The sequence below is a fragment of the Salvelinus alpinus genome, chromosome 10 (assembly GCF_045679555.1).
Source record: "Salvelinus alpinus chromosome 10, SLU_Salpinus.1, whole genome shotgun sequence".
Classification (NCBI taxonomy): Eukaryota; Metazoa; Chordata; class Actinopteri; order Salmoniformes; family Salmonidae; genus Salvelinus; species Salvelinus alpinus.
The window spans coordinates 32,587,986-32,608,358 of NC_092095.1; the positions used below are offsets into that span (position 1 = coordinate 32,587,986).

The following is a 20,373-nucleotide window of genomic DNA, read 5'->3' on the forward strand; positions in this document are numbered from 1 at the left end:
GAGGAAACCTGGCATCATCCCTACGGCGAAGCATGGTGGTGGCAGCATCATGCTGTGGGAATGTTTTTCAGCAGCAGGGACAGGGATACTAGTCAGAGGGAAAAATACAATTTCATTAAAAAAATTAAAAGACTGTAACTAAATGTGGAAATGTCAAGGCGTCTGAATACTTTCCAACTGCACTTTTTATGTTACAGACTTGTTCTAAAATCGATTAAATAGTTTTTTCCCTTTTGACTAGTCTCACAGTCCCTGCTGCTGAAAAACAGGTGTATCACACAAAACCCCATGATGTGTATCACATTTACATAAGTATTCAGACCCTTTCAGAGGGGTTGGGTTAAATGCGGAAGACACATTTCAGTTGAATGCATTCAGTTGTACAACTGACTAGGTATCCCCCTTTCCCTTTCCTTTCCCTTTACTCAGTACTTTGATGAGGAAAACATTTATGTAATCAATTTTAGAATAAGGCTGTAAAGTAACAAAATGTGGAAAAAGTCAAGGGGCCTGAATACTTTCCAAGTATTTCCAAACATTAAATTTCTATATTTACATACTTTAAGATTTAATCAACATACAAAAACAGTGCTTCTACACCTGCATTGATTGCTGTTTGGGGTTTTAGGCTGGGTTTCTGTACAGCACTTTGAGATATCAGCTGATGTACGAAGGGCTATATAAATACATTTGATTTGATTTGATTTGATATAGGAAAGACACCAAGAGACAACAAAAATACTATTTATACACGATTCATATATACAGTTGAAGTCAGAAGTTTACATACACCTTAGCCAAATACATTTAAACTCAGTTTTTCATTTAATCCTAGTAAAAATTCCCTGTCTTAGGTTAGTTAGGATCACCACTTTATTTTAAGAATGTGAAATGTCAGAATAATAGTGGAGAGAATGATTTATTTCAGCTTTTATTTCTTTCATCATATTCCCAGTGGGTCAGAAGTTTACATACACTCAATTAGTATTTGGTAGCGTTGCCTTTAAATTGTTTAACTTGGGTCAAATGTCGTTTCGGGTAGCCTTCCACAAGCTTCCCACAATAAGTTGGGTGAATTCTGGCCCATTCCTCCTGACAGAGCTGGTGTAATTGAGTCAGGTTTGTAGGCCTCCTTGCTCGCACACGCTTTTTCAGTTCTGCCCACAAATTTTCTATAGTATTGAGGTCAGGGCTTTGTGATGGACACTCCAATACCTTGACTTTGTTGTCCTTAAGCCATTTTGCCACAACTTTGGAAGTATGCTTGAGGTCATTGTCCATTTGGAAGACCCATTTGCGACCAAGCTTTAACTTCCTGACTGATGTCTTGAGATGTTGCTTCAATATATGCACATAATTTTCCGTCCTCATGATGCCATCTATTTTGTGAAGTGCACCAGTCCCTCCTGCAGGAAAGCATCCCCACAACATGATGCTGCCATCCCCGTGCTTCACGGTTGGGATGGAGTTCTTCGGCTTGCAAGCCTCCCCCTTTTTCATCCAAACATAACATTATGGCCAAACAGTTCTATTTTTGTTTCCTCAGACCAGTGGACATTTCTCCAAAAAGTACCATCTTTGACCCCATGTACAGTTGCAAACCGTAGTCTGGCTTTTTTATGGCGGTTTTGGCGCAGTGGCTTCTTCCTTGCTAAGCGGCCTTTCAGGTTATGTCGATATATGACTCGTTTTACTGTGGATATAGATACTTTTGTACCTGTTCCCTCCAGCATCTTCACAAGGTCCTTTGCTGTTGTTCTGGGATTGATTTGTGCTTTTCGCACCAAAGTACATTAATCTCTAGGAGACAGAGCGCGTCTCATTCCTGAGCGGTATGACGGCTGCGTGGTCCCATGGTGTTTATACTTGCGTACTATTGTTTGTACAGATGAACGTTTGGAAATTGCTTCCAAGGATGAACCAGACTTGTGGAGGTCTACAATTTTTTTTCTGAGGTTTTGGCTGATTTCTTTTGATTTTCCCATGATGTTAAGCAAAGAGGCACTGAGCTTGAAGGTAGGCCTTGAAATACATCCACAGGTACACCTCCAAATGACTCAAATTATGTCAATTAGCCTATCAGAAGCTTCTAAAGCCATGACATAATTTTCTGGAATTTTCCAAGCTGTTTAAAGGCACAGTCAACTTAGTGTATGTAAACTTCTGACCCACTGGAATTGTGATACTGTGAATTATAAGTGAAATAATTTGTCTGTAAACCATTGTTGGAAAAATTACTTGTGTCATGCACAAAGTAGATGTCCTAACCGACTTGCCAAAACTATAGTTTGATAAGTTTTAATGACTCCAACCTAAGTGTATGTAAACTTCCGACTTCAACTGTACATATTCATATTCATATTCTTATACATTAGATCTTTGGATCTAATATATATATATATATTTTTTTTAAGCTAAAGCTTTTTGCCTGAGTAATCTCTGGTGGCAGAGCATTCCACAATGGCATGGCTCTATACATAACTGAGCGACGCATTAAATCTGTTTTTGGTTTGTGTACCATGAAGATACCCATAGTGGCGTGTCTGGTGTGGAATGTATGTCTGTTTGAAGTGAATGCAAATAGATTATACAAGTGTTGTGGCATGGGTAACAGGTGCACTATCTCGCTTTAATAGCTGGGTGCTCTACCATATATGACAATTATGACTTTGAATGAAATTCCAAGTTCGAGAACATTGGGATTTCATTTAAAGGTTACACAAGTGGTGAGACATTTTCAACACACAAGTGTTTCTTAAAAATACGTGTTCAATTTCCCCTCAACCCTCAACCATGAAAGACTGTCATCCATGTTGTTGATGTTAGTTCTGTGTGTGCAGTTAAGGGCAAGGTGTGCTGCTTTGTTTTGAGCCAGCTGCAGCTTTGCTGGGTTTTTCTTTGCTGCACCTGACCGCATCACCGGACAGTAACCAAGATGGGATGAGATCAAAGCCTAGTATAGTTGATCTTTGTGTCCAAAACGCAGAACATCTTTTTTAGAACAGACATACCTCTCCCCATCTTGAACATGATAACTGACCGTCCAATGTTACTCCTGGGAGTTCAGCTTCTTCAACTTGATCAACGGTCACACCCTTTATGCACGGCTCCAGTTGAGGTTTAGGTCTAAGAGAAGGCTCTGAACCGAATAAAATGCTTTTGGTTTTAGATGTATTTAAGACCCGTTTGTTGTTAATTACCCATTCTGACACTGACGGTAACTCCTTGGTAAGAGTCTCAGTGAACTCACGCTGGCTGTAGGTGCTGATGTCTGGAGTGTTCAGTCATCAGCATACATAATAATTGAAGCTTCTTGTGAGACAAGTGGCAAATCATTTGTAAAGTACAGTGTTGGGCCGCCACCTTGAAGCCAATTAGCAGATGCTCATATCCAGAGCGACTTACAGGAGCAATTAGGGTTAAGTGCCTTGCTCAAGGGCAAATTGACAGATTTTTCACCTGGTAGCTAAGGGATGCCAACCAGCGACTGGCCCAACCTGCCGGCCAAGCAGTTTGTCATGACCCGATCACTGGGTCTGAGAAAGAGAACAGTACACTGGCAGATCTGATTCTCACGGCTGACTGGCTGACTGACTGACAGACAGACTGACAGACTGACAGACTGACTGACTGACTGACTGACTGACTGACTGACAGACAGACAGACAGACAGACAGACAGACAGACAGACAGACAGACAGACAGACAGACAGACAGACAGACAGACAGACAGACAGACAGACAGACAGACAGACAGACAGACAGACAGCTGGTTAGACTAGAGAAACTTCCCAGAATCTACGGAATGAAGAATGTTGAGCTGATGTGCGAGGCAGCTCAATCCCATCACCATGGCAATTGCACTACTGTCTGTGCACATGTGACTGATCTTGGACCTCTGGGAAAAGGAGGTAGTTGAGGTTAAAGGGAGACACATTTATGAACTGAGATAAATTTGTCGTCCACAAATTTCACAGTAAATTAACAGAAAGATCCCATGTGTGTTTTTTTTTTCTCTCAAAGAAAACATGTTTTTTAAGTTGTCAGTGAAATACCATGGTGTTAAAACCAATGTTCCCTTTTTTCGGCACTGAGCAAATTTCTGTTCTGCTGAGAGCTAACTTGAATGTTGTAAAAATCTGTGCAACTTCCGGCGTATGTTTACTGTGAACACTGAGGGTGTAAGTTACAGTTAAGTTACAGTTTTAACAGTGGCCAAGTAGTCTACTGTGGCTATTTGATCATAATATAGGCCTACCAGAGTGGCCTACCATTAAAAATAATGAAGAAAATACATCCCATAACATTTTGACATGGAAATAGCTGTTCTATCATACAACCTACAGTAGCAGACAATGTGCGTGGTGTTCAATGTAGCCTACATGCCATGAGACGTATAAAAAGCAAACATACAGGGCTTGACATTAACCTGTTTATCCACTTGTCCTTCAGACAAGAAGGTGACTGAACATGTTGTCGTGTTTTTTGATGCAAGTAACTGTTTCAGTATGATATGTCGGATTAAGGAATAAAGACAGACACCAATGTTAAGTTCAATAGCCTTGTTAAGCATTGTACAAATGCCTACGCGTGGAGTCTGCGGAACAGTCCAGCTAGTCGATTACCTATCAACTAGACTCCGTAACATCATCCTTTTCAATAGAAAGTGCAAACATAACGGCATAACATTGAGTTCTTAACAGTCAAGTCATAACAATTGAAAAGCATGACATTTTCTTTTTACTTCAGCTGTCATCTTCCTTTTTTTTTCTTTTTTAAATTATTATTATTATTATTTTTTTTTTTAATTAACAGACAACAAGTTAAGTCTCTTGCTTACAGAGTAAGCCTGTCCGGTGGCTTGCACAGCCGACCCACCCGTGAGTAAGTATTGGCTCTGACAGGGGTAGGATTAGGGCCACGAGCTGGAGAGTTTGGTGGGGTAGAAGCTTCACCTTCAGTTGGCTCATGTCTCAATTCTGCACCCCTTACCCTTAGGCCTGGACTGTGATCCAGCTCATCTAGGTGAGTGTATGGCATGTTCTGGTTTGTCTGCTCTGCTACGCGCAGATCCACCCGATTGCGACGATAGAGGGAGCCACCAACATCCACCAGGTAAGAACGTGGTGCAACTCTCTGTAGGCATGTGCCCAGCCTCCAAAGTCCTGTGTGGTCTCCCGGCAGCGGTTTCTTCCTTATAGTTTCACCCACCTCCAGCTCTGGTAGGTCTCGAGCAGTCCGGTCGTAGAAGCACTTAGCGAGCTGCTTTCTGTGTCGCAGTTTGTCCGTGACGCCAACCATGACGCAGGGCTCAAGTAGCTTGTTAGCTACGGGGATAGTAGTCTTCAGACGTCTGGACAGAAGGCGTTGTGCTGGGCTGCTGTCCATGTTTTCGGTGGGTGTGTTCCTCCACTGTAAGATCGCTTTCCATGGGTCGTTGCTGTCGCGCAAGGCCCTGCTTAACAGGTTTTTTGCACTCTTGACAGCTGATTCTGCCTTGCCATTTGCTTTTGGGTGTCTTGGAGAGGAGGTCACGTGGTCAAACTCCCGTTCTGAGGCGAAACGCTTGAACTGTGCAGTGAATTGTGGGCCATTGTCCGTGATTACCTTGTCAGGCTGACCTTGCCTTGCAAACTGCGCCTTGCAGCGCTTTATGACCGTCTCTGCAGACAAGTCAGGGAGCAGTTCAATTTCCCAAAAGTCAGAGTAATGATCAACGATGAGAAGATAGTCCTTTTGTCTGTGGCTGAATAAGTCCATGCTGATGATTTGCCAGGCCCTTGTGGGCAGTTCGTGTGACATCATGGTTTCCTTTTGCTGTTCATGAGCGTACTCGTTGCATGTGGTACAGTTGCTGACAAAGTATTTAATTTCTGCTTGCATGTTTGGCCAGTATAATGTTTCACGAGCCTGACGGTAGCATGCGTCACCTCCAACGTGACTGGAGTGTATGCGGGTAAGCATCTCTGGACGTAGTGATTTGGGAATAATGACCTTCTGACACACTGATCTCATCTCGAAAGGTCCAGTATTCTCTCACTGTGAAAGGTGTCTCCTCTTTCAGATATGGCCAACCTGCGAGAGCCATGGACTTCAGTGACTGTAGGTGTTCGTCCTTGTCAGTATGTTGCCTGATCTGGGCTAGGTGTTGATCTGTGACGTTTAAGTAGTCTGCCTGATTGATCTGTTGAACATCTTGTTGTTCCTGCTGTAGCGAACAGATGGCCTGCCGCTGATAGGCAGTGCCTCTACCTGTACATTGTGCTGTTGCCCTGCTCAGTGTGTCGCTGATGTACATCTCAGGTCCTGGCTTGTAAATGACCTTCAGGCTGTCGTTTTGCAGAGTCAGGAGCATACTTTGAAGCCTCTTGAGCGCGTTGAGGAGAGGTTTACTGAATATGGCAATGAGTGGTTTGTGGTCAGTTTCAGCGGTGACCAGCTCTCGACCATATAAGTAGTGATGGAATCGCTGGCAGGAGAAGACGATGCTGAGGCACTCTTTCTCAATTTGTGCATAGTTTTGTTCGGTGGGGGTGAGCGCTCTCGAGGCAAACGCAACGGGCTGGCCTTCCTGCATAAGGCAGCATCCAAGTCCCCTTTGGCTAGAGTCGCTCTGGATTGTGACAGGCTTCGTGACGTCGTAGTAGCGCAACACTGGCATGGATGAAGCCAGAGATTTCATCTCCTGCACTGCGGCCTCGTGCTTGGGTAGCCAGTGCCATGGTGTGTCTTTGTCCAGCAACCGGCGCAGAGGCTCACAGACTGCTGATAGGTGTGGCATGAACTTTGCAAGATAGTTTGCAAAGCCGATGAGACGCTGTACTCCTTTTGCATCAGACGGGTTTGGCATGTCGAGGATCGCTTGGACCTTGTCTGGGTCCGGCTTCAGGCCTTTTGCCGAGAGAATGTGGCCATGGAAGTGGACGTCTTTCACCTTGAACTGCAGCTTCTTCAGGCCAAGACGAAGCTTAACTGATCGGCAGCGCTCCATCAGTGCCAGGAGCTTCACATCGTGGTCGCGTTCTGCTTCTTCGTCTGTTTCACCACAGCCTACGATCAGGATATCATCGGCGATGGGTTCAATGCCCTTGAGCCCAGCCAGTAACTCGTGCTGCTTGCGTTGGTATACCTCAGGCGCCACTGAGACACCAAACGGGAGCTTGAGCCAGCGTTTCCGACCCCAGGGGGTCCAGAAGGTAGTCATGAAGCTGCTTTCTTCGTCCAGCTTGCATTGAAGGAATGCATCTCGGGCATCCACCAAGGTGAAAATCCTGGCCTTGGGAAGCTTATAGAGGACATCCTCTAGTGTCGGCATGATGTAGTGGGATCGTTTCAGTGCTTGGTTCAGATGCTTTGGGTCGATGCAGACCCTCAGCTTCTCTGTTTTTTTCACTATGACCATATTGCTGATCCAGTCAGTTGGTTCAGTCACAGATGTCATGTGGCCATCGGCCTCATACTTGTCCAGCTGGGCCTTCACAGCCACTTTCATTGCAATGGGCACATTGCGAGGAGCACAATGCTCTCATCCACTTCAAAGTGTACCTCCCCAGGCACTGATTCAACGGGCATGTTGAATACATCGTCATATCTGCTGAGTAGTTGTTCTTTGGACAGGGGTCCATGCTGGACATGATCCACAATGTGCAGGTCATTTGGTACAGTGAACTTCATCAGTCCCAGGCGTTCGCATGTAGAGCCTGAGAGGAGAGTATTTTGACTGGTTTTCACAATCTCAAACTCCAGCTTGTGTTTGCGTCCCCGAATAACACATTCGGTCTCAAAGGTGCCCATAGAGCTCATTAGTTCTCCTGAGTACAGCTTTAGTCTAGTATCGCTGGGCAATAGATGTGTGTCAGGTGCCAGATTGATTTTGTCTTTGTAGCTCATTACGTTGCATGTAGCACCCGAATCCAGTTGACATTGTTGTTGCTTGTTGTGTAATCGTAGTGTCACAAACCATTTATTCCCTCTTGAGTGTACAGCCCCAATGGATTCATGAATGTAAATGTCACTTTCATTGTTCAGCTCTGAATATTGAGTGACATCATCAACACAGTGAATCTTTCCCTCACTCACCCTTCTTTTGCTTTTGAGACACACTTTTGCAAAGTGATTATTAGTTCCACAAGCTCTGCATGGTTTTCCGTAGGCAGGGCAGTGCTCTTTGCCACGTGTGTGTGTATTCCCACAGTATTTACATGCTACGGGGCTCTCTGTGTTCACCGTTCGTGGTGAATTACTCTGCCTTGATTGGTTTTGTCTGAATGTCTGCCTAGCAACAGCGTGAACAGTATCAACGTCGGAGCGTGGGGTTTCCGTTTCCATTGCTCTCATTCTCATGTCAGTGACTTCAGCAGTGCGGCACATTTCGATGGCAGTTACTAATGTTAAGCCTCTCTCTCTCAGTAGACGCCGGCGCGTATTCTCATTTGCAATTCCCAGTACTATTTTGTCACGAATCAGTTCATCTTTCAATCCCCCGTATTCACAAGTGGCGGATTTCTCTCTCAAACGGGTTACAAAGTTGTGTACTGACTCACCCTCTTCCTGTTTGCAGCTTCCAAAAACGAACCGCTCGTAAATGACGTTTCTGGCGGGTTTGAAGTAATTCTCCAATGCATCCAATATAGCCTTTGCATCACACTGTTGTCGTGCCGTGAGGGTGAGATTGTGCCGGTAGATATGCCTGCATTCGCTGCCCATTAAACTCCTCAGAGTTGCCGCTTGTACCTCGTTGGGTTTCTCATGTAGACCGGTCGCCAGCGCATAGTCCTCGAATTCATCCCTGAAGTTGTCCCAATTAGTATTCCAGTCCCCTGTGAGAACCATGTGATTTGGTGGCGGAATGTTCGCTGCCATAGCAATGGAATAGGAGATTTCTTTGCCTTCAGTCATGGAGGTAGGTAGTGATGCTAGCTAGCCAGCTAACAACGAGTTGATCAGTGTTGTGAGTAGGAAACGGCGTGTGTTCGCATATGGAACGTAACTGCGCCTATACTGTACTTAGCTACAAAAATAACAAACGTGTGTTTTCCGAGCCACTTCTGATACCATGTTTCAGTATGATATGTCGGATTAAGGAACAAAGACAGACACCAATGTTAAGTTCAATAGCCTTGTTAAGCATTGTACAAATGCCTACGCGTGGAGTCTGGGGAACAGTCCAGCTAGTCGATTACCTATCAACTAGACTCCGTAACAGTAACCACTTTACAAAATAAAATGCATTATTATTCCCATACCATTATTATTCCCATACTCTCCACCTATTTGCTGCTTAGCTTATTCAAGCATGTCTCAAAATACAACACTGCCCCTCTTAGACCAAAAAATACTCTTTACCTGACTCACTTTTCAAAGATGTCTAGAAATGTACACGTTTTGTGCTCTTGTAGGAAGCAATCACTCCCACATTGCTGACTACAAATTATTTTTAATTGGGCTAATAACTCACTAACTAGCAAAGGATATGAACAAAATGTGCACACGTGTCTACATGCAGCTCTCGCTTTGATCTCAAAACAAGTGTATCTCCTCACGACCGCTCATGTTGTAAACACAGTCCAGTTCAAAGTGAATGGCACATATCCCTATATGGCAACGGTCTATTTGCATAAAGGCCTACTGAAGCTCTGGTTGGTTATGCCGCACCGGTCTGTGTCGAGTACGGGCTGAGTCGTGAGTGTCAATGCAATAGAATCCTACTCCGATGCCTTCTGCCTACAACAGAAAATCTTGCATAGTTTGTATTTTCTCCGGTATGTTGCATTGAAAGTGGCTAATATTGCATTGGTTCGATCACAATTCCCACAGTAAAGGTAAACGTTGATAGCGTTAACTAAAGGGGAAAACTCCAGAAAGTTGAGTGAAGTTCAATCTCGTGCTTCTCTGTGCAGGCTGATATTTCTTCTGCGCAGCAGTCCCGGGGGAGCTGCACGCCTGCTCATGTGCGCCACTTAGAGGGAACATTGGTCATAACTAAGAGAGAGACCAGACCAGGACATGGTGGCTGCTCAGTGACAGGCAGGCCTGCTGCTTCCTGTTTCCTGTGGAAGGAGGGCTGGAGGGGAAATGCCAGGTCTGCTCTGCACTGGGAGGATAAGGCAGGAACTCCAGGAAGTGTTGGAGCTGCAGCATATCTACCCTTCCGTGTCCCATCACGCTCAACCACAGTGACCAGTGACCAGTGTCCTTCACCTCTGACCTCTCCCTGCTGGGTCCTTGACCTCTTTGGGTTGGGTTCTTGTCCCTGCGAGGTCATACTGGCGCTTTAACAGCACGCTGACACTGACTTGTGGGATTTCACTGCAGCACAAAACGGGCTTTCATGGTCATAGGCGTTTCACAGGGGAATCTGCACAGGAACATGTACATTGAGCTGCTGTAGGATCCCTTTTAGAAAATGAGGTATAATACATCTCGATCCTCCAACTCTTGTTTTGAGTTGAGTATTCAGATCTAGATCTGCACTCATTGGCCCACACACTCACCAATCACACTAGGCTGTGTCAGAGCTTAACATTGGCCGTTGGTCGATCAGAACAAAGCATTGACTATATTGAATAGTTTGCAGGCTTTGTGAGGCATTCTTGCAAGAGTTGAGATGCATTCTTACTGGTTGCCAGGGGGTGCAGAGAACTCTGTGCCAAGTGAGCTGTGTTCCATTTAACTATTTTGTCCCTTGGAGACTGAGCTGAATGCTAAAAGCCAAATCTACTTCCCTCCTACACATCTAGCGTTTCTCCTCTTTGACACTTGCTCGCATATTTTACAGCAAACCTACAAATGTGGAATGAGAATGTGTGGATATCGGTCGTGAATTGTCCTGAAAGCATCTCAAAGTCTGTACTGCTGTGATGAATATGTAGGCCTAGCTATTTTGAATGGCAGTAATGTCACTGATGATTGACCTTGTTCAGTCGTAACTGAAATCCATACGGCCGACACATACTGTATGTCGCTTCATCGTCAATTATAAATGGCATCAATGTACACTGTGGTTCACTCTGTGGGAAAACTGATGCTGGTGCTTTAGGACAAATGCCTCTAAAAACCCTAATCCTGCAGTCGCAAGGACCCTGGGTACCCAACACACACATCATCCGACATCCCTGCCCCTGTAACGTCAAGTCGACGTAGCATGTTCCTTATTAATGTAAAATCATGTTCATATCAAAGCAGAATATTTAATTAGGACAAAGCAGACACAGAGAGGATTATGGGTGAACTTTGGCAGGGGTGCCAGCTGCTCCTCGCTCTCTCTCTCTCTCTCTCTCTCTCTCTCTCTCTCTCTCTCTCTATCTCTCTCTCTCTCTCTCTCTCTCTCTCTCTCTCTCTCTCTCTCTCTCTCTCTCTCTCTCTCTCTCTCTCTCTCTCTCTCTCTCTCTCTCTCTCTCTCTCTCTCTCTCTCTCTCTCTCTCTCTCTCCCTCCCCCTATAACACCATTAGAGAGGCAGTCTGCCTGCTGCTGCCCGCCTTGCCTTTGTTCTCCTTCCGGAGAAGTCATCTCACTCTACTGCCTCACTGAATAATCATTCATGGATTAGGGTGTCAGGGGGTCCACCATGGTGTCTCTGACCTTGTCGGTGTCCTTGGTCTGCAGTATTATTATGATTGAGTATTTCTCTAAGAGGAAGAGAGACTTAGGGATAAACAGGTTGTTTGCTAGATTGTAGACAATGGAGTACTGCGAGAGCCAAAGAAATGTGTTGGATAGTATATGCTCAGTTTTATGAAAGAGGTGTTGATTGTACCAATATCACTCTCTACAATGTTTCCTTCTTCGTGCGTACACATCACACACTCATTTTACATTCTAGTCTAGATAGGACCACACTGAACGTTAAGATCACTTACTGTAGGTGAGTATTTGTATGTAGGCAATGGTATATGCACTTGCGCCAGGTCGGGCTCCTGTGTTAGAGAGAGAGAGAGAGAGATCAAAGCACAGTGCCCTGGGAGAGAGGGCCCCAGGGCCATGCACTGCTGTAGCCGTAATTGGGGAAGAGCCACGTTAAACTGTCCGGGAGCCAACTGAGGCCGGGCTTAATTAAAATGCATGAAATTTAATGAGCTCCACCAACGTTGTAGCGTGCCTTCCCTCCGGTCCTAAAGTAGGGTATTTATGTTGGTGTTTATCTTCTCCATAAGTGAATGTGGCAATCTAATGGTTCTGTGAGTTTCCGTTTTAATGAGTGAAATATGGATCGTTTTTTACCTCAGAGAAAGAGGAAAGCATAAATATACCTTAATTTACTGTGGATCAGGAATAATTGAAAATCCACATGTACAGTATGTGAAAATGAAACATTTGGAATCTGAAGGATAGAATACCGTAAGCGCTTTCATTGATGATCTGTGTGTGTGTGTGTGTGTGTGTGTGTGTGTGTGTGTGTGTGTGTGTGTGTGTGTGTGTGTGTGTGTGTGTGTGTGTGTGTGTGTGTGTGTGTGTGTGTGTGTGAAAGTACTGTTTGTGATGCTATCAAATCCTATTAAACTGAGCATTTGTTTTAGCAGATCCAACCTCCCAGTCAATTAATCTGGCTCTATGGCGAATGATACAGAAACTCCTGCATCGAAAACACAATTCACTCAACATTCGCTCCTCACAGAGATTCTACACATAATTCTTCTCAGAGATTTTGATAACAAACACATTTCCATGTAGGCGTTAGTAGTGCTGTGAGCCGAGAACAGTTTCAGAGTAGCTTTGCCCTCAGCGGCGATAAAAGCATGACATCAGCGTTCTCTTAATTGCACGCTCTGTGCGGTGAGAGGATCTGGAGGTCGGTATCGCAGGCTGCCTCCCGAATGGCGCCCTATTTCCTATACTGTATAGTGCACTACTTTTGACTAGGGCCCATAGGAGTCCGGTCAAAGTTGTGCACTATGAAGGGAATGGGGTGCCATTTGGGACGCAGCACAGGCCAGGCAGCACTAAACACAACATGGCCGCCCGGCTGTAAACAAACATCTGCCTTTGATTCAATCACTGCGCTAGTACAGATCATAATCAAGGAAATATGTAAATGAGTGCTAGAAACTTCATTACTCAAGGTACAGCAGAGCTTTTTTGGGGGTTTCCCTTGTGAAACACAGAAGAGTGGAGAAGAGATGCATTGTAAGACCCAGCTGCTCCACCTCGGGCAGTACCGTCCTAATGATGCTACTGAATCTAGCCGTTTGGAATTTTGAATGCCATATTTAGGTCAACTGGTGCTTTTTTAGCATTTGTTACGTTGTTATGCCCGTTTTTATGCAAGCACTGTAAATAGCTCATAGGGGTTCAGTGCGTTAGCCTCATACTCAGAAATTACTAACATTTACAGTATATCAATGTTGTTCTCTTTTGGTTACAAAAGTCCAGTCTGTGATGCTACTATAAGTCCTTAACAACCCTCTCTCTCGCTCGTTATGTGTTCACAGGCTTTGGATCAGGACAGGACTGCGCTGCAGAAGGTGAAGAAATCGGTCAAGGCGATCTACAGCTCAGGCCAAGGTGAGAGAAAGCTCTCCCTCAGTTTTCTAGGCTCGTTAACCAGAGGGTTACCGGTTCCAATCCCAGAGAGGATTTTGAGGAAGGATGTGCTTGTGAAAGACATTGAAAAGCTATTATCTATAAATAGACTGGTCTGGGTGAGTAATTATGCCCTCTTATGAATCTCAATATTTCAGAGTGTCAAGCTTCTATCCACAGTCAGTTCATTTGTAGGTTGTTAGGGCCTTGAATAGGGGGTTTCTGGACCTCTTCTCACCTGACCTCTCTCTCAGGTCTCCTGTCGGAGACTGGATACAGTTCAAACCCAGTCACTGTCCAGATGCTCGGTTTCTGCCTTGTGCCTTAATGATAAGTACAGATTGGTGCTACTGTTTGAATGATGGGGAAAGCAGCAATGATGGGAAAAGCAGACTTGCACACACACAAGGCCCTGAGAAACACAGACCCTGATGGAGCTGTACTCCTAAAACGACGAATGGGAGTCTGACCCCATTGCGTCATGCATCAATACATTTTTCCTAATGAAATGGCAGTCTACCAATGCTCCTCTGCAACCCATTCACCTACACCCAGTTAACATGATTCACCCCTACATGTTAATCCTGACAGTCTGACAGTCTGATTTAAATGGCAAAAGTGATTCGACGGCACGCGGAGCTGTTGCATTTGTAACCAGATGGCCAATGTCAACCTTTCCATGCTTGACCAGGATCACCACTCCGTGGGTGTTTCCCAAATGGCACCCTATTCCCTATGCAGTGCACTACGTTTGACCAGAGCATTATGGGCCCTGATCAAAAGTTGTGCTCTATAAAGGGAATTAGGGGACGTTAGAGCCTAGCACCACCACCCTTGTTGTTGAACCGAATGCTAACCCTGGTTTTCTCCCTCTGTCTCCACTAGACCACGTCCAGAATGAGGAGAACTATGCCCAGGCTCTGGATAAGTTTGGCAGCAACTTCATCAGCCAAGAAAACCCTGACCTGGGAACAGCTTTCGTCAAGTTCTCCACCCTGACCAAGGAGCTGTCAACCCTGCTCAAGAACCTGGTGAGATGCATAGGACTGATGGACCCGTCGTTATTGGCCGGTGAATTCCACAATGTTCACAACGTATTTGACAAAAAGGGTGTCCTTTGAAGGAGGGCGCCAGCGTTTATGTTTATCTTGGGTAGCAGGCTTGACTTGGGCTTGTGCGACTTGCTTGTCTTCATTGGAGAGGCGTCTACAAACCGTTTTTGAATCGGCCCCCTCTTATCAAGTTACTTCTTCTAAGTAAAAGACCCCCCCCCCCTGACTAAAGCGTCATTTATGGCTGACTGGTGCTGGATCTAGCCTTTAGCTTGTCTGCTCTTATCGCTCTGCCGTTGATTTCCCCTGACGTTTCTGTTGAAAAAACGAGTCCTGTTGGAATTCTGTGTGTGAGTGGTTGTTGTTGGAAGAAGCTGCTGTGTCCCCTGCTCTCTTCCTGTGTGTCTGGCAGTGAGATTAGACTCCCTAAATACACTGAACCGCTGCAGACTACTGTGTGCGTGTGTGTGTGTGTGTGTGTGTGTGTGTGTGTGTGTGTGTGTGTGTGTGTGTGTGTGTGTGTGTGTGTGTGTGTGTGTGTGTGTGTGTGTGTGTGTGTGTGTGTGTGTGTGTGTGTGTGTGAGCTCTCCTGGAACCCTCTTATTAAATCAGCCACTTGTTGGCACTGCCTGGGGAGGTTGAATACATATTGCCTGTAATCGTGTTGAAAGGACAAGCAACTCTCGACATCCCTTATATTGATGCAAAGTCAAAAATGTATTGTTCTCTCTCCCTTCCTCTCTCCCCGTCTCTCGCTTTATCATACAGACGCACTTATGTGGATGAGATATTTCGAAGACATACATTTGCCTTTATACGTTCTCGCGTATCAGCCATTTAGTGTATGTGTGTGGTCTAGGTAGGTCTAAATTCTCACTCACTTAGAACACTGGCGAGCAAGGCCACCAACATGCACGACCAAGCACAGATGCCCACTGATCTATTTTCAAACACAGTTGTCATTTCAGTGTTTATTAAATATATCCTTCGGTTTCCTGTAACTCCCCCACAGGAACCTGTCACGGAATAATACATTGTCATTGGTTATCTACAGAGGTTAAAGGTCATTGGAGCAGCCAGCAGTTGACATTGCTATTAGTCTGGCAGACATTTCTCTCTCTCTCTCTCTCTCTCTCTCTCGATCTGTCTCTCTCTCTCTCTCTCTCTCTCTCTCTCTCTCTCTCTCTCTCTCTCTCTCTCTCTCTCTCTCTCTCTCTCTCTCTCTCTCTCTCTCTCTCTCTCTCTCTCTCTCTCTCTCTCTCTCTCTCTCTCTCTCTCTCTCTCTATGTAGTTTATGGAGTGAACTGTTCGTATGCTGGCACTAGTTTGTGGTATTTACCACCCTTAAAAAAGGTGCCTCTCTCTGGAGTGCAGTGTGAGAGGAAGGAGACCACCCTGTTGGTCTGTAAAAGTAGTGAGCAGTAGGCAGACAGACCGAGGCCAGCTCTAATACTGGAGCAGTGGCCATTAAGTAGGTGATTGATTTGGACATAGGGCCTTTGCAACAGAGGCACTTAAGTGGACATTAAGTGATGTTTGTTTCCATGACCAGAGCCACGGATCTCAATGGAACTTGGCCCTGGCCATCACAGACCCAAATGGAATAAATGCTCAGGAATAATTACCGGCATTAATCTATTTGGTTAGAGTAAGCAAATGACTTTGGCTGATTCCTAAATAGCTAATAGCTTAGCACATTTTAAGAGTCGAAAAGGCTTTCAGTGGTTCCTAAATAGCCAAGATTGAGTTCACCCTTAGACTGAAGATAATACTGGGTCTGTCAGTAAGTGTTGATGTACTCTAGCTGAAAGCTGAAGCAGTAGCTGCTTGACTCTTGCCCTGCTGACCAAGTCACTGTATCTCTCTTCAGCTCCAGAGCCTGAGCCATAATGTGATCTTCACCCTGGACTCGCTGCTGAAGGGGGACCTGAAAGGCGTGAAAGGGGTAAGATTTACAGTAACCTCCTCTTCTCCCTTGTTTCCTCACTCCCTCTCTCTGCCTGACCCCCTAGGGGAGGGCCTAGCACTGAGGCATGATGGGAAGAGAAGAGGGAGCCCACTCAGCAGATCTGTCCATTCATCTGTGTGCGTGTGTGTGTGTTTTAGAGAGTGTGAGAGAGAGTGTGAGAGAGAGTGTGTGTGTGTGTGTGTGTGTGTGTGTGTGTGTGTGTGTGTGTGTGTGTGTGTGTGTGTGTGTGTGTGTGTGTGTGTGTGTGTGTGTGTGTGTGTGTGTGTGTGTGTGTGTGTGTGTGTGAAAGAGAGAGAGGGAGAAAGATAGAGAAATGGAGAGGGGGAGGGAGACCGAGTGGGCCGGACTGTTTAAAAGATCACACTGTAAATCTTTGTGGGGTAAACAGTGTCCTTGTGTTGTGCCTGAAGGCGAGCGCCACGAATAAACGGGTCATGAACCCGTGAGGTTGGAAACATGGACTGGGCGTGGTAGTGGGCTCCAGAACGTAAATTGTGAGCCTGAGGCCTTGCCTGCAGTGGCAGAGCTAGGGCTGTTACGATCGTGGGATTTTGGAATGACGGTTATTGGCCAGCCAAAACGGTCACTGTAAAAACCGTCATAATCATTTGAATATTTAAGACGCACATTTCTCCTCTCCTCCGTTCCTAACTGCATGTGCTGCTGTAGAATGAGGATAGAATGGGCGTCTCCATTCACGTCAATGATGGCATAGTGAGTGGACTGGCGGCCATTTGCGAGTGTACGCATATGAGCAGAGCAAGAAGACGGGTTAGCTGACAACATCAGGAAAACGATGCGCGCCCGTCGATGAGGCAGAGGGCCGTGTGTTGTTATGATTCTGGACGGTCAGATAGCTAGCAACAACGACGAGAAACTGCCATGTGGCGTGGCTCATTTTAGCTATTTTTATTTTGTTATTGATACCATGTCTTGTTTTATGGTGTTTTGACTCTTGTCATGTCTTTGCTAATATGACAAAACATTTGCAAGCTAGCTAAACCAACAAATGTAACGATGAATTTGAGACACAACAAGTGGTCATTGTGCAAATGTGTTTGTTTTCAATCAAGATTTGGAGAGGAATTATAGTTTACATCTTGTCAACAGTCCTTTGAGTCTAAATCAACCCTGTCTGTTTTGCTTCACATTACAAATAAATACATTCCATTGCATGAGCCACATCAGTTAAGATCATTTGAAAGAACATTTGACATTACGATGGAAATGATTGTATCACAATACCAGGTAGCCATTGCGAGTGTACCCATGAGTTTACCAGTCAAACTGCCAGGGAAAGAGGTTTGTTTGCTCGTTTGCTACAACACCTTGCTTCTTTCAGCAAGGAGCCACATGTCACGCCCTGACCTTAGAGATCCTTTTTTATTCTATATTTTGGTTAGGTCAGGGTGTGACTAGGGCGGGTACTCTAGTTTTTGTATTTCTATGTTGGCCTGGTAATGTTCCCAATCAGAGGCAGCTGTCTATCGTTGTCTTTGATTGGGGATCATATTTAGGCAGCCTTTTTTCCACCTGTTGTGTGTGGGATCTTGATTTTGTATTGTTGCTTTTTAGCCCTACAAAGCTGTACGTTTCGTTTGTTACTCCTTATTGTTTTGTGCCGGTTATCATAAATAGAAATTATTAACCTACCCCACGCTGCATCTTGGTCCGACCATCCTTCCAACAACGATCGTTACACCGCAAAGTTTTATCACGTTGTTAAGAGTCCCATGTTAATTCCCGGCCGTCCCGTTTTCAGTCAGCTGTTCGTTCCACACACACAAAAAAAGATGGTTATGACAGTTGTTTTATTTTCATGACTGTCTTCATCCGTAACCGTTAGTGCTGAGGGATTAACTGAAATGTCTTTTTTTAACCAACTAATTGACCGATGTCGGTTCAATTATTTTTTAAATTCTATTTAGTCCGTTTTCTTCTGTGAGCTCAATGCGTTCGTTGCACATTGAGTTGTAGTTTTCAACAGGCCAATGTTCTATATAATTATTACGTTTTCTGCTCTAATCTAACTACAATTACCACAATCCATTGCGTGACTAAACTTGTCCGGTCTGTGTTTATTTTACACCTTGCTACGTAAGAGATGGAAGAATGCGCAATCAAGAGGGGATATATATATAGAGAGCAGTTTCTTTGCGAGGTATCTGTACCTGAAAAGACATGACCTAAGTGATTGAAAGTTGGTATTCAGCAGTCATAAATGTATGCCTTATTTACTTTGAAGAACTACTAAAATAGTGATTTTTGTCAGACAGCGTAGGCAGCAGCTCTATAGAGAGGAGATGATTTGGAATGAAATAGTCATCAAATAAAACAAATGTTATATACACAACAGCTGAAATATATTTTATTCAAGTAAAGTAATGTGAATAACTGGTTAATAAGTTATAAGCAGTCGTGGGCAGTCACTACCACCATGGGACTGTTATTAATTGTTTTATTCTGTGTCGTTACAGAATCCAACCCACATAAGGAATTGCCAGAATAGCCAGTAAAGTTGTTCAATGGGATCTGTCTATGGGAAACTGAAATGTCTGACCTTTTGCGACAGTCTGACTGTGAACATCTGTATGAAAACCAAATGAAGGGAGTCATAGATATATATATTTTTTTTAATAGGTGGAGGAGATTAATCATAAACCCAAATTGAGAACCTTTTGTTTGAGTCAGGGTGAATTTGTGTGTGAGAGATATATTATGTACAACCTACCTAAAACAAGAGATCGCTATGTGCACAGGCAGTGGTGGAAAAGTACCCAATTTTCATACTAAAAGTATAGATACTCTAATAGAAAGTTACTAAAGTAAAAGTGAAAGTCGTCCAGTAAAATACTACTTGAGTAAAAGTCTAAAAGTATTTTGTTCTAAATATATTTAAGTATAAAAGTAAATGTAATTACTAAAATATACGTATCAAAAATAAAAGTATAAATCATTTCAAATTCCTTATATTAAGCAAAGCAGACGGCACCATTTACTTGTTTTTAAAATGTAGGCAGGGGTATAATCAACATAATTTACAAATTATGTATTTATGTCACGTTCCTGACCTGTTTTCCCTGGTTGTTGTATTTGTTTAGTATGGTCAGGGCGTGAGTTGGGGTGGGCATTCTATGTTGTGTGTCTAGTTTGTCTGTTTCTGTGTTCAGCCTAATATGGTTCTCAATCAGAGGCAGCTGTCAATCGTTGTCCCTGATTGAGAATCATATATAGGTGGCTTGTTTTGTGTTGGGGATTGTGGGTGGTTGTTTCCTGTCTCTGTGTTTTGTCTGCACCAGATAGGACTGTTTCGGTTTGCCACATTTTGTTGTTTTGTATCGTTGTAAGTGTTCATTGTTTTCGTTTAATTAAACATGTTGAGCACTGGCTACGCTGCGTGTTGGTCCGATCCCTGCTACACCCTCTTCTAGTGAAGAGAGGGAAGGCTGCCGTTACAATTTAGTGGGTCTGCCAGATCAGAGGCAGTAGGGATGACCACGTGTTCTCTTGATAAGTGCGTGAATTGGACCATTTTCCTGTCCTGCTAAGCATTCACCGTGTAATGACTACTTTTGGGTGTCAGGGAAAAGGTATGAGTAGTAAAAAGTAGATTATTTTCTTTAGGAATGTAGTGAAGTAAAAGTCAAATATAAATAGTAAAGTAAAGTATAGATACCCGAAAAAACTACTTAAGTAGTACTTCACAGTATTTTTACTTAAGTACTTTACACCACTGTGCGCAGGTAAGATCAGGGATATTACCCCTGCGTGAAACAGGTAAGATCAGGGATATTGCCCCTGCGTATTGTAACAGGTAAGATCATGGATATTGC

At 44.3% G+C, this 20,373-nt stretch overlaps 1 protein-coding gene across 4 annotated transcripts in view; it reads left to right on the plus strand.

Annotated features, from left to right (window-relative positions):
* LOC139531925 (arf-GAP with SH3 domain, ANK repeat and PH domain-containing protein 1-like) overlaps positions 1-20,373 on the plus strand; it is a 74,470-nt gene that overhangs the window by 16,487 nt on the left and 37,610 nt on the right. For all 4 annotated transcript variants that reach the window (XM_071328922.1, XM_071328924.1, XM_071328923.1 and 1 more), the window contains exons 2-4: positions 13,429-13,501; positions 14,405-14,550; positions 16,442-16,516. In XM_071328922.1, coding sequence (XP_071185023.1) covers positions 13,429-13,501; positions 14,405-14,550; positions 16,442-16,516 — 294 coding nt within the window. The remainder of the gene's footprint in view (positions 1-13,428; positions 13,502-14,404; positions 14,551-16,441; positions 16,517-20,373) is intronic.